Raw genomic sequence first — 14505 nt, 5'->3', positions numbered from 1 at the left:
CAAGGGTCAGGCCCCTTGCCACCAAAAGCAAGACCAGTAAAACACTTCAAGCAAGAAGAGAAAGCAATTTATTGTCTTTTCAGTATAAGACTTTGCTATTTTACAAATAATTTTAAAAAATGATCCTTCTACAAGCAAGGATTCTGGAATTCAAAATATATTCTTGAATTATTTTAAAATACACTTTGCAAAAAACTTCATCTAAAACTGCCAGTAGTTTATACAACCATATAAGTAATTAGAATTCTGGCCATAATTTATATGAAGCTGTTTCTTCACAGCAAGAAAACTCCAGTTTAGTACTGGTGTCTTCTGGCTTTTTAAGTACATATATTTTAAATGGTTTCAGCTTTACATATGATTTTGAAAATGAAACTTTGAATATTCTCTATCACCTTTAGGACAAAACATCTTTCTCAGAAATTATTATTACTGAAGTAAACAAGGCTGCCTTAGAGTTATTTTGGAATTTTTATCCTTGGTCCACATGAAACCTGTGACTTTTTGTGGGGAGGAGTTAAGGTGCAATTTAATGTTCTGGCTGAGGGGATGCAAGAGGCTGCTCATAACAAGAAGTTATTTATTCCTCCTTTCCTTCCTCAACCAACTCCCATCAAAACTTCATGATTCCTTCCTCTCTATTCACTAAGTTTTAGCAAAAATAAAAAGCATCAGGGTATTCTCTGGCTATTTTACTTAAATCAGAACTCTGTATGCACAGATCTGTGAGAGCCACCTTGGGATAAGTGCAAGCACAAAGATAATTCTGAAAAGAGCAGCCAGCAGGTCCCAAACAGCTCCAGCTCTTGCTCAAACTCCCACAGCAGCACAGGCCTGAGCCCAAAACCCAGGCTTACCCAGTGTGACACTCATTATCTGTTTTGGGATCAATCTTCCCGTTAACAAAGGTGGAATGTGGATATCCAGATCTCTTGACTACATTCTAACACCACAGATCCCCATAAGGAAAGGCAAAACCCTCTCATTGCTACATTCAAAGGTCTCAGACAAAGCACAGGAATTCTTCCTGGGAAGCTGGGAATTGGAATGCTTGGACTTCAGGGGCAGATTTGAGTTTCACCCACAGGAGCAGAAAGCTGCTGGGGTTAGTTTTAAGATTAAAAAAAAGTGTTTCCAGTACAAAACTAGATCTCAAAATAGTAAAATTCTCTCTGCCTTGATTCTGTTTGAAGTATGTTCACATAGGTAATTCAAGGTACACTGATTTTAGTAGACTCAGGATTTCTTCTGAGCCTATAAACATTTAAAAAACAAAAGGACTTCAGTAATTCTGACACCAGCCAGCAAATTTTTAAACAATAAAATCTTGGACTATGGAAGCACTACACATAGTTTTAGAAGAGTGCTTCATCTATTGTGACTAAACCAATTGTAACTGCAATAATTAATTATATGGGTACTCCTGAAGTGAGCTCAGTGCCTGTGCTGTACTGAAAGGGCTACAATAAAATTATCTTCTAACCAAGGAACACCCATCTGCCACTTTAGATTCCTTATCAAGAGAACTACCCATGGAGTGAGAGATGGTTTATTCTGCTGGAAAGAGAATCTCAGTTTCTCAGCTACATGGTAATAAATTAATGCTATGACTCTGTTTTGAAAAGAAAAAAAAAATAGAGGCTCAAAAAGCTGGATTATAAAGACCCAGAACTGTGGTCATTGTCAAACATTTATATTCCCACTTGGAGTACAAACCAGATCCCATTTGAACAGATTTTTCCTAAGAATAAGTGGCAAAAGGGAAGGGAGACAAGGGCAGCACTTTTCACAGTGACATTTACCTGAAAGAACAAGTAAGAAACGCAAGATGTGATCAACCTGGACCCAAGTAAGTCTTTTACCAAAACTTCACCTGAAGAGCCAGGTGGAGACGGAGAACAGGAGAACAAGGAGGAGGAAGAGCTCAGGGGCTGGAGGCGGGCGGTTTGAAGAAGCCGGCCTTGCGGCAGTAGCGGACGATGAAGGGCACGGACACCACGGTGATGCTGATGCGCACGGGGGCGAAGAGCTTGTGCACAGCATAGGCCAGCACGAAGGTGCTGGTGCCAGCTGCTGCCCTGGACTGCAGAGAGGCCTCGCTGAATCCCAGCTTGAACAGAACCGCGTTCATGTCCACACCGCTGCGGAAACAGGAGACCCTGCTTTAGGTTAAGCTAAAAAATGCAAAGTGCTGGTTTGTTGTTTGCTGAATGTAATGGGTCACAACTCCTACTCAGCCTCTAGAGGTAAAATTTCTCTGCAGAATGATTTTCAGTAAGTCGCTGTGAATTTGTGTTGGAATTTCATCTTCCCAAATTTGACATTAAACTCTGTTCTGTGTCTTGTGGAAATTTATCACCTAAGCACAGACCAATGCAAACCAAATGAGGTTCCTGTTGTAACAAATTATCTAAGTGAAGTGTTAAGGATCTCAAATGAACATTTTCCTCTAAACTCATTTATAGACAGCAGATTTCATCAGGGATTCAACCACACCTAAAGGAAAGTAAGTTGTCATCCTGTGCCACAATGCAGTAAAAAGGAGAAATCAGGCATTCACACATTCCCACTGGAGTCAGGAAAAAGCAGCAGGAAACGTTTGGGGTAACAACACAGGCTCCCCGGTCTCCTCAGCTGGAATGCCTCGTGTAACTGATGCATTCCCACAAAGCCACACACACAATTCCCCACTGACTCCTGTACGGCTCTCTCGCATTTTCACTCTAATCCTGTTCTACTGGCTGTTGTTTTCCACAGTCCAACTGCACAAACTGTGTTCAACACCCAGAAGAATACACTTATCTCAAAGCCCCAGCACTTTTGCATGGCTCTATCTCGCCAGACCAAGCAAGAACAAAAGATATGTGCATTTGCATGTGCAATGCAAAACAAGTAAATTTTCTGCCTGGTCAGTTATGTTGGTGCTGTGCCTGCTGTTTTCCCTGCTGATGAACCTGTGCAAAATGACCATGTACAACACTCCTGGGAGATCAGGTCCATTTATGGACCATCCATACTCAAAATTCAGGAGTAACTACATATCCCATAAGCATAAAGTGCCTGTCTCCTGTCAGTGATAAGCACAATGGTAAGTGTATTTTACTTTTACCACTACTTAGAGGTGACAGACAGCTGTACAAACCTCACCTTGACACAGCCAGGTAGAAGATTCCCAGAGATACTAAGGAAATTCCAACGTGGAAGGAAACCCCTACAGCACCATATTCTTTAAAAATTTGTTTCAGCTGCTGGGATTTGTTGAGTTTCTTGTTTTCAGCACTGGGATCAGTAGCTGTGTTTTTGAGTGGTTCGGATGCATCCTAAAAAGAAAACATTTAAATGTATTTCTTAGCATTAAGCACAAGATCATATTAGTCAGCAAAAATAATGAAAGAAGTGTCTTGCACACAGAGTGATTTGGGAAGACAGTAACTCTCTTTTCCACATCAGCATGGCAGGTGCTGTGGCAGAGCCCAGACAAGCTCCCTTCTCCCAGCTATTCCTGTCAAAGGGATGCACCGAGCTTGATGTAAATTCTTACACAATTCAAGTTTCATAATTAAAATCAGATTATTTGATCTAAATGTGTGCCAAGGCACACCCACACAGCTGCTGGAGCCATGAGACTGAGGTGTGAAAGCTACTTGCTTCCACCCACTGCTCAGCTTTACCTTTGGAGCACAGCTTTTTGTTCCAGGGCTAAGCAGCCAGTGGCACTGGAAGCCCACCTGGGACCACTCAGCAACAGCTCCCTGATGGAAGAGATCCAATCTTTAAGTTCCTATAAATTACCCTTAATGGATCTTATGATGATCTAATGAGCGGATCAAAGTAAGAACTGCAACTGTTGATAGCAATAAACAACTCTGTTGCCATGGTGGAGACAACAATTGCAGGGACTTGCCAGGAGCCCAAATGCACTGAAAATGTTTGTCACAGTAGAAGTCATTGATAGATTTTTCTATGGGTACATTTCAAGTGCAGAACTTCACACTAAACCATATCCCAAAACAATCTGAGAAGAAATCTAAGGAGGGAAGCTGAGCTGGTAGCAATAAGGCAGCCCTTGGAAAACCCCCATGCCTGCCAGAGGAGAAATACTGACAGGAAGAAAACACTTGCACAAAAACCTCAGGATTTGTTTCTAATTAGTTGGCAATTGTCAGAAGAGATTAGAGGAGTCCTTTCTTTCCAGCTGAGCTCAGCAGCAGTGACAATGTGACAGCCACCACAGGACAGGTACAGCCACCACTGTCCCACTAACTGCAGTTTCATGGCAAATGAAGAAAATTTATGACAAATCAGAAGAAAAATATTCTTGATTAATTCCTGGACTTACTAAAGTTGCAAATTAGCATACAAGACAGTCTTAAAACCCTCATAGTAAGCACACCACCCGCCCAACCCTAAACCCCCGTTTGTTCGCTGTTTTTCTCTCTGGTAATTATTTTTGTTACTTTGTATTTCATTTTGACAGGAATTCATACAAATACATAAACAGGGAATTGTGCAGCTCAGCTTACTCTGATTCTTGTCGCGTTAAAATTTTCAAGCATAATGGATAATTTTAGATGTTTCTTTTGTGTCTTGTGAGCTCTGGGTCTTTGGATTAATCATAAGGACTGAAAAATTGTTTCTGATCTTCCAAGTCCATTCCAATTAACCTGTATTCATAGGCTCACACACCAGGAATGGTATTGAAACAAAATATAAAAAAAAGGACCACTTCAACAGATACTGCTGGGAGTACCCAGGGCAATCATGTACGGAATAATGTCCGGCTTAGCAAGTAAAGCTGCTGCCTATTTCCATGTCACTCTGTGACAATATTTCAGCTAAAAAGACGATTTTATTCACATCGTTCAGTGGATTTAAAGCATGAAAACATATCTAAACCACCCCGCGATGCTTCGCAACGAGGAACCTTGATTTCTACAGATTTCTACAGATTTTCACGCTGTAGAAATTAAACTGCAGAAAGCTCACATTGCCAAGGCGCCCACCAGCAGGTGCAAACCAGCTCCCACAGAAAGCCGGGACAAACGCGATTTATTGATCCCATGGGGGCGGGAGAGGCGACGGAGGTGAAGATACGTCCAAAAATAAAAAACAACCTAAAGACACCTCCAAAAAGCTGAGGGAGTTTGTTTTTTTTGGTGGCGTTGCGGTCAGGGCGGCGTTGGGCGGCCGCCCTGCCCTCACGTACCTTGGCGGCGGCGCGGCGCGGGCCCGGCCCCGGCGGCAGCGCGGCCCAGGCGGGCCGGGGGGCGAGGCGCGGGGGCCCGGGCGGCAGCAGCGGGGACAGCAGCGGGGACAGCGGCGGGGACAGGCGGCACAGGCGGTACATGGCGGCACCGCCTGCACACGGCTGCGGCCCGGCCCCCCGAGCGGCATGACGGGCCGGGCACACGCTCCGACCGCCTCCTTAAAGCCGCAGTGTTCGCGGTCGTGAGGCGCCGATGAGTGTCCAGCCTGGCCTTGGGCGCTCCCAGGGATGCGGCAGCCTGTGCCAGGGTCTCCCCATCCTCACAGACAAGAATGCCGTCCTAAAATCCAGTCTGATCTTTCCCTATTTCACTTTGAAGTTATTTCCCCTCGTCATGTCGCTCCAAGCACTTAGAAATAGTCACAGAGCTACAGAATATCCTGAGTTGGATTGAACCCAGAGGGTTGATCCAGTCCAGCTCCTGGCTCTGCACAGGACACCCCAACAAACCCAAACAAACGAGAGGGATTCTTCATTGGGAACTGGAGTGACAGGGCAAGGGGGAATGGCTTCAAATGTAGAGAGGGGAAATTCACACCCCAACAACCCCGCCCTGAGCATCCCTGGCATTGCTGGAGCTCTGGGAGCCGTGCCCGTTCCCTGGGGAGCTGGGCAGTGCCAGCATTCTCTGAGGGAAGAACCTTTCCCAATCCCACCTAAACCTCCCTGGCACAGCTCCAGCCCTTCCCTGGCTCCTGTCACAAGTGCAGCACCTTGCACATGGCCTTGCTGAACTCCACGAGGTCACACAGTCCCACGTCTGAAGCTTGTCCAGGTCCCTGTGGATGCCATCCCATTCCTCCCGACACAGCTGGGAGCTGCCAGCAAACGTGCAGAGGGTGGGTGCCCTGCTGACTGCGATCACAAAGGTTCCATCCCTGCGTTTCCCACAGCGGCTCTGTGCCATCGCAGACACGGCTGCTCATGGCAGGGTGAAGGGTGAATATCCCTGAAACCGCATCCCAAGGCCGAGCCCTAGTGATAAAATCCTGCTGGCTCCCAGCTGCAAAGCCTTTCCTCTTCAGGCAGGCCGTGTTTCCGCAGCCGTGGGAGCACACAGGCCTGAGGACAATGGGAGAACTGTGGTGGATAAACAGGACGGGTTCCCTGCAGAAGCAGCCGCAGTTCAGGAGCTGCACAGGACAGCACGGAGTGGTGCAGTGCTGTGGTGGCTGCTGCTGAGTGCGAGGCACCGCAGAACAGATGGGTTTCAGGAGGATCTCAGAGAGACAGAGAGCTTTGCTTGTATTGAAACAATCTGTTCTGTCTCAACAGCACTGCCTGTTCCAGGGCTTTACACTGCCTGCAGTTCTTGCTTTATAAATCCAGCCCATCTCCGAATGCTTTGGAGAAGAATAGTTTCTCAGAACACAATTTCAATGTTTATTACGCTCCAAAGCAGTTTGCTACATGTTTTCTGTGACTGATTGCACACCAACACCACTGGAGCAGACAGATGATATTGGCATGGCAATGCTCTGAGCAGAGCACACTACAACTTTGTCCTTTTTCTTTCTGAATAATAAAAAACCCCCAGGAGTTAATTCTGGTCTCAGTAAAGGAGATGTCAGTGGCAGCTCTGGGCTCTGCTCAGAGTCACTGGGCACCTCCCAGTGTCTGTCTGGCAGATCCATCAGAGCCCTGGTGGGACACAGACCACGGAGCTGCTCTCCTGTGACAGATGTGTTGCTGCTGCTGGACATCCAAAATCCTGGACAAGTGCAGAAAAGAGCAGGAGGTCACTTAATGAGGCATGAAAGCATTAGGGCTGGCAGCTGTATATGCACAGCCTGGCTGGCTGCTGCCTCCAAATCTCAGTGGGAGGTTTTGCTTGGAAGCTGGAAGGAACAATATGATAAACACCCAGTGATGGATGCTCAGTGAAAAGGAGCAAACACCCAGGCTGGACACACCTTAATGTGAAGATGGTTTATAAGTGTAGGGAAAAAGACATTAGTTCTGTCCTGCTCATTGTAACCAAAACGAAGGGGAGAAGGTGCAGCTTCTGCACAAACACACATATTTACAAACACATCTCAAAATGTTTTGGTATCTACACCAAACATAAGATAAACTGAGAAAAGGGGTGCTGCAAAATGCTAAAAAATACACAGATCTCAGCAGTGTGTTCTGCAGTCCTGAAGCAAGACTGTGGGGTGTGGAGATGTGAACCCCAAATCCAGATGGCTCAGGGATGTGTTATTTAAAAATAAACCTGAATTACTGACGCACTTTATCTACCATATTCATACTCTGTCTGAACCCCTGTTCCATCTCTCAGCCTGTCTTTACGTAGATATATTTCTATTTTCCATTTGCAATTTTCCAACGGCCAGACAGTGCTGCTCTGGTTTTGTGTTATTTGTGTTATTGCAGTCACTGTTTATCATCAGTAAGAGGAAAGCTGGGAATTGAGCTGAGAGCTATTGAAGAGGCAGCAGGTATAATGTCACCAGGAGATGCATTTGAATTCCTATGAGGCAAAGACTTTTCCATAATGACCATTCTCTATAATTTGTCAGACAGGTTTGTCATGTTTTTATCAGAATATGGATAATGTAGTAACATAGGGGGTACTCTACATCAAGGTATGTATTATAAACCTCTTAGATAACAATTTCCCTTCCATAATTTGACTTTCTGAAGTTAAAATCCCTCTTGGTTTGACAGCGCTGTAGGAACAGTGACAAAACTGAAGTGTGTTCTAATGTGCAATTCCTGTGAGCAGAAATCCAGGATGCAGAGTTGTTCAATCTGTGGTTTGCTGGAAGCTAAATACAACCACGGCTGCCTGTGGGACTCTGCAATGAGCTGGTTTAGGAGCTAAACCCATTTGCAGGGATAAATGTGATCAGTAATTCAGTAACAGCTTGGGAGAATGTCTTAGCCAAAGTACAAAGATGTTTTGATGATGAAGAAATCTTAGAAGTCTGCTAAGTTTTCTAAATTGCATGAGAGCAGATTCATTACACGTTTTTCAAATTATTTAATCTACAAATAATTCAGGGATTGTGAATGTGCTGGTACCAAAATGTAATGCTTTCTAATGGACACGTAGGAATTGGTTCCTGTGTGAGAGTGGGAGGCAATTTCTTCTTCGTGCTGGAAGCTGTGTCATTTAGCATTATTACAAATGTAGTAATGTCATGCATATAAATGTAATGAGAGAAGCTTTGAACTGATCATGAACCTCATTTAGAAGAGAAGCAAAGGTAATCTTTTTTATATTATAGTAAATTAAGGGCATGGCATGTGAACCAGTTTTAAGTGGCCCTGTTCTTCAGTACATTGGCATTTTCACATCATGTTCCAAGAGTGTTTGAATCATGAAGATGAGATAATGGGGCTAGCTGATAAGCTGAAAAAGAATAAAAATGATACCAGGAAAGGAATATCCATATGCAGTTGATAAACATATTTATTAGTCAAGTTCTGGGTCACGAATGCTCGAGTACACACAAACAACTTTCAGGGATATCTTTCTTCCCAAGCCAAACCAGCAGAAAGTCATTAAATTTTGGTATTTTTTATTCAAATGGGAGAAGACTGCAGTACTAGAATTGCTAAATCCAATGAAAGCCAGGCCAAGTATTTCATCTTTGAGAGGATTCCAGGGCAAGAAAAATTTCTAAACAGCACAGCAAAGAAGGAATTACTTGTTTCATTTACTTGGAATTCCTTGAAGAATGTGGGCCTGTCCTGGAGATGTGTGGGAACCTGTGATTGTCCAAGCAAGGGGAACTGGGGGTTCAACTCAAATCCCCCTTAATCAGACAATTTATGTGATAACTCATGGGAGCCTCTGCTCAAAGGGGAATTTCCCCCGCTCTGCAGGTTTTGCTCTTTAACCCTTTAGTCTGGCTGGGAAAAAAGAGGTGTAAAGTCAAAACAGAAGAAAAGAGAAGTGAGAATATCCCTATTGCTGGTGTTGATGGTTTTGCTGCTGGTTCCCTCTGTGTGTGTGGGAGCAGACCCATGCTGCTGAGCAGTGAGGCTCACTCCCTTTCTGTGGAGGATGCAGAATTCTCTCAGCATCTTTGTCCCTTTGTCACCGAAGCTTCAGGAAAAACAAAAACCCTCCAACAATATTTTCAGTGTTAAAGAATCAAGGCATTACTTAATTTCTGGCCAGGATGTACCACAGAAATAATTTAATCTACACATAGTCCAGATATGCAGAGAAAATCATCCCGTGGCACACAGATTTTACTGGATTTTTCACAAATCTTATGCAGTCAAAACCCACAGAGATCCATTGGTTCAATGGATTTCCAAATTTCCAAATTATGTATTTGGTTTCATATTGGTTATAGATCGCTTCTGATGCTAATGAGGTCCTCGTTCTTATCTCTTCTTTCCCAGACCAGGTGTCTCCCAGACCACTGCAGGGGTCGGAGTGCAGTGTTTGGAGTTGTGGTGTTTGGAGTTGATGGTTCATTAATAGCCGTTGATGGTTCATTAATTAGCCGCTGATGGATGTTATCCTGTGAGTATCTTCTGTGATACTCCCAGGCTGTGGAGACAATGCCCATGGAAGTAAACTCTAATTCCCTTCCCCCGGAGCAAAAGCAAACATAGATTGGACTCGATGATATCGAAGTCTTTTCCAAACTGGTTCATTCTGTGATTCTGTGAAAACTGATTAAAGTTATAAAATAAAAAAAAAAAAAAATAAAAAATTAAACTTGGTGTATTTTCCTTGGTTGACATAAGCCAGCAGCATTAATTCTCCTCTTGCAAGATCCTCCCCAGTGATCCTCTGATGAGAAGTTTTTCCATTTGGCCGGTGTGATGTGCGGCCTTTTGGATGTGTGTGAGTGCAAATCACATCCTGGCGGGTGTGGGATTGATAGCCCAGCAAAGCAGGGAGGATATTTCCTCTCAGAGCAGCTGAATGCAGGAGTGGCAGCAGAAGCCTCTGTGTGTCCCCCTAAGGGGTGGCTCAGCTCCTTCTGCCCTGGCTCCGGGAGCTCTGAGGACACTCAAAACTCCTCACAGCAGCACTGGCAGCTCTCACCTTGCTGTAACCACTCACCTGGGTGACGCTGGAGGAGCAGTAATTGCTGTACCCATTGAGATGTGTTTGTCACGGGCCCATTCCCCACTAGAACACAGGCTTTAACTTCCAACTCATCTTTTCTGGTACCCAGCGAAGTGTCCGTCACTCGTGAAGAATTTATCATCTTCTACCCTTAGATTGATATTTATGTTGCAGTGAAGTGCAAACAGTCATTCCTGGACCTCTGGGGTTTGGCATTTGGAGAAGATTTTTGGTGGTTATTTATTTATCATTCAGCCCACTCTGTTTGTCGCTCAGTGCAGCCCACTCTGGGGTGTCTGCTCCCGACCTGCACCTCCAGAAAACAGCTTTCAAACTTCTACCCCAGATGAAGTTGAGTAGCCCAGCAAAATTGCAGCGTCTTGTGCTGATTACTAAACACAGAGAGGCTTCAAATGATGCTGTTTGCTGAGTTCTGTTTAACATCTGCTGCCACTAACATGGCAAAGTGGTATTTTGTGAAGTTAAAAATGATGAGGCCAAATTTGGAAGCTGAGTGTTTAAACTGCTTTAAACTGTTAAAACTATTTTAAACACCTCTTCAAGGTGTTTCACACCTCACCTGATCCCCGTGGACTTTCAAATCCGCACAGAGATTCTTCTTTAAATTTAAAAACTTTTTATTTAGATTTAATTTTTGATTCCTCTCACTGCTGATGATAATTTAGCTTCATGAGAATTTAAGACAAATTAGGCAAGAGATATCCTGGGCTATTAGGAAAGAGATTGTTCAAGGCCAGGTTGGAAGGGGCTTGGAGCAACCTGGGACAGTGGGAAGTGTCCCTGCCCATGATGGAACTGGATGATCTTCAAAGCCCCCTCCAACCCAAACCATTCTATGTGGTTTGTATTTGTTTTTCTAAATGTTCAGCAATTGCAAATTATTTTCAATTTCATTTGCTTTGAACTTTCCATTGAATCCAGTAGTCCTCTTCCCCTTCAGGCTTGAAAGCTGTGTAAATAGTTGATAACACCCTCTTGTAAGCAGCTCCTAACTCAAATTCCCAAGAGCAGATGTTCCTGCCCTTTGCTCCTTGCCCATATTGCTGTAAAGCCAATTGTCAGTCCATTTAAATGGAACGAGTAAGCCATCAAGCCAAGGCCAGATTCCCTCTTTTCCACCTCTCACCGCCTAATGCCATAATGAGATTCTGGTCAAACGCTTCAGTGCAATGCAATATTCAATCTCGGAAAAGGCTGCTGTGAATTACTGGGCTCGGTGATTAGCCCCTGTTTGTCCGAGGTTACTGGAAATTGTTGCTGCCTCTTGCAGGTGGCTGTGCTGCTGCGCTGGGACACGGCCTTGGGGAGCAGTGACTCACCCTGGGCTGGGAAGGGACTCGGACACCTCTGCTTTCAACAACAGCTCCTGCTGGGACTGGCCATAAGGAAAAATCCACTTGTGAACTGCCCCAAAGCAGGAGAAAGGACCCAAGGGCTCCTCCAGGCCGGCTCTGCGCTCAGCAGAACAAACAGCAGGAGTGTTCTGCAGAAGGGGAGGTGCCCCTGCCTGCACCTTGTCTGCTCCTGCATCTGACAGGGAGGAGGCTTAGATGGGATACTGGGAAGGAATCATTCCCTGGGAGGGAGGGGAGACCCTGGCAGAGCAGCTGTGGCTGCCCCTGGATCCCTGGGAGTGTCCCAGGCCAGGCTGGACAGGGCTGGAGCAGCCTGGGACAGTGGAGCTGTCCCTGCCATGGGATGGGTGGGGTGGGATGGTCTTTAAGATCCCTTCCAACCCAAACCATTCCGTGTTTCTCTGATTGTAAGTATCCTGACACCAGCAGGAGAGGGGCCTTCTTTGGGCATCTTCCTCTTCTTTACAGCCAGAATTTGAGATACATCAAAAATTGTAACTACTTGAACGACCAGACTTTAAATAGTGATAATATTGCATCCATACAGGCATTTCATAGACATGAGCAGCTTATAATGAGCCCACAGCAAGGGAACAATATCAATTACAGCCACAGCTACATGCAGCTTTTTGGTCTGCTGATCTTCCTAACATTTGGCAATGGGGAACATTCTTTTAAAGCATCAAACCTATATATTTTAAAATATTTATGTCATGTTTTCAAGTGTGAATTGGTGAAGTAGAACCACTATAAACAGAGTCATCGTGTCTGAGGTTGTCAGCTTTGAGACCTTACAAAACAAGGAACCTTTTCTGGGGCTCTGGGTGTGTGGTGCCCTGTTCCCAGCTGTGTTACAGTGCCAGGAGTGCCTGGTTCTGATCTTGCTTTATGCTGGTGCTCATTGTATGATCTCAGCAGGAGGAAAGAGCCTGTTCTGTGGCTCTGTGAGTGTGACCACCCTGTGCCTGGCTGTGTTCTCTGTGTGACACTGGCACAGCCCCATCCCTCACGATGGGTGTGAGCAGAGATGCTCTGCCTGGATCCCTGAAATCCTTTAACACACCTGACAGCCTGAGAACAGGCATTGCAGGAACTTGTTCGAGACCAGACTCCAACCAGCAAGACTTTGCCAAATTCCCTGCACTAGCAGAAGGCAGAGTGGAGGGATGTTGCCAGCCTGCTGGCATTTCTGCCGTGCCAGGCACATGCCTTACATCCTTCAGTCAATGGATGGCACTGCTGGCTTTTCACAGCTGGCTCGTTTGGGGAGCTGCCTTCTCAAGTGCATTCATGACTCACTGCTGGGTTGAAAAGCAGGCTGGTGGGAAGGGGTTCCTGCAGCAGCCGTGGTGCAGCCACATTCCCTGGGGCAGGGATGGAGCAGAGGCCTTGGAGGGGTACCAGGCAGCCCTCACTGCTCTCTCCCCAGTTGTTTCTGGGAGCTGGCTGTGCCTCAGCTGGCTGTGCACACACAGGAGGGGCTCTTCCTTGTTGAGAAGACCTAAAACACATTTTGCTGGTGGGAGCTCAGCCTGGAGCCACGGCCAAGCTGGTCTGCTGGGAATATCATGGAACCACATCAGAGAATCACGGAATGGTTTGGGTTAGAAAGGATCTTAAAGACCATCCCACCCCACCCATCCCATCCCATGGCAGGGACACCTCCACCGTCCCAGGCTGCTCCCAGCCCTGTCCAACCTGGCCTTGGGCACTGCCAGGGATCCAGGGGCATCCCCAGCTGCTCTGGGCACCTGTTCCAGGGCCTGCCCACCCTCACAGGGAGGAATTTCTTCCCAATATCCTGTTATTCATTATGTCTTACTAATAATGAGTAACACATTCTTCATTATTCGTTATCCTGTGGGATGGTGCATGAGAATTCACTTACTATTCATGGATTTAACAACTTTATTGGTTTGTCACAGACTACTTGCTTGAGCTTGCTGAGTTAAATTCCTAATTACGCTGTTGTGATCCTAGAGTTGGTAAAATGGGAAAGAAGAGCAAGGAGATAGAATAATGTGAATTTAAATGGGGAATCAAGAAGGAGAGATGAAAAACTGAAAGCTGTAAGGACCTTGGATGTTGTACAAAGGTTATTGAGCATTCAGAGAAAAAAACAAACAGAAAAAGTGGAAGGGGAAGGTTAGAAGAAAAACTGTCTGTGAACAGATAATTTTCCAGAAGCCTGGCTAAGCCCTAAAAAATAACCTGATTGCAAAAGCTCCTAAAGAAACTCAACCTAAAAACACTCTTGGTGCAGCTCAGTGACATGAGTAGTATTGCAATTATAAAACACATGTAAATCAGAGTGATCTATGCCCTAATTACCAGTCTGCCACAACAGCAGATGCAGTCCTGTGGAAACCCCAAGTGGTTTCTGTGGTGTCGCACCCCACAGACTAATTGGTCACTTGCCTTCTAGAAATGCTTGAAGATAATTAAGAAAAATAATAAATTGGGAGAGTATTTTGCTTCTAATTGGGTGTCAGATGTATTAAACCCTTGAAAAACAGAAGGTTTTGCTAATAACCAGAAACCCTCAGCTTTCTCTGGTGCTGCCTGCTTTGTTCTGAGTTGTTTGTGGAATAATCAGGTTTTAATGGATGTGACATTCACCACAGCTAACCAAGAGGTTTTAGTTTGGGAGAAGTTCTGCTGCTGCCAATGTGGGAATGAATTTTGCTGGCCTGAAAAGAAAGAATTCCTCTTTTTTGGTGTTACAAAACCCAATTTTGTCTGTTATTTGAAAAGCCTTCAAATTACTGCCTCTGACAGTACTGGAGGTAAAGTAATTGTATTGAAGAAAAAGGCCTAAAGTA

At 45.1% G+C, this 14505-nt stretch overlaps 1 protein-coding gene and 1 long non-coding RNA gene across 3 annotated transcripts; one reads left to right on the top strand and one right to left on the bottom strand.

Annotated features, from left to right (window-relative positions):
* Positions 1–45: 45 nt before the first annotated feature.
* Positions 46–6483, bottom strand: MIMS2 (mitochondrial inner membrane scaffold 2). 2 transcript variants are annotated; one of them, XM_086853433.1, is made up of 3 exons: positions 5980–6483; positions 3148–3320; positions 46–2141 (listed from the first exon to the last, which is right to left on the bottom strand). In XM_086853433.1, the coding sequence occupies exons 1-3, from the start codon at positions 6190–6192 to the stop codon at positions 1925–1927; spliced, it is 603 nt and encodes a 200-aa protein (XP_086709559.1). In that variant the 5' UTR covers positions 6193–6483; the 3' UTR covers positions 46–1924. The 2 variants fall into 2 exon arrangements, with proteins under 2 accessions (XP_086709559.1, XP_086709560.1); XM_086853434.1 differs by lacking the exon at positions 5980–6483 and adding an exon at positions 5207–5379.
* LOC147650120 (uncharacterized) lies at positions 5295–9950 on the top strand. The gene is made up of 2 exons (XR_015277121.1): positions 5295–7792; positions 9629–9950. It is a non-coding gene; the product is annotated as an uncharacterized LOC147650120 (long non-coding RNA).
* The last annotated feature ends 4555 nt before the right edge of the window (positions 9951–14505 follow it).

This window comes from Cyanistes caeruleus, chromosome 16 (assembly GCF_971803275.1).
Source record: "Cyanistes caeruleus chromosome 16, bCyaCae1.hap1.1, whole genome shotgun sequence".
Classification (NCBI taxonomy): domain Eukaryota; kingdom Metazoa; phylum Chordata; class Aves; order Passeriformes; family Paridae; genus Cyanistes; species Cyanistes caeruleus.
The sequence above is the reverse complement of the archived record's forward strand: the minus strand, read 5'-3'. Positions and strand labels throughout refer to the sequence as shown.

Excerpts from the sequence above, each read along its gene's own strand:
- MIMS2 (XM_086853433.1), bottom strand. The coding sequence starts at position 6,192 with ATGAGCAGCCGTGTCTGCGATGGCACAGAGCCGCTGTGGGAAACGCAG. Across the intron at positions 3,321-5,979 it reads TCAGCAAGGCCATGTGCAAG|GATGCATCCGAACCACTCAA; the intron begins GTGCTGCACTTG and ends TTTTCTTTTTAG. Across the intron at positions 2,142-3,147 it reads TTCTACCTGGCTGTGTCAAG|CGGTGTGGACATGAACGCGG; the intron begins GTGAGGTTTGTA and ends CTGTTTCCGCAG.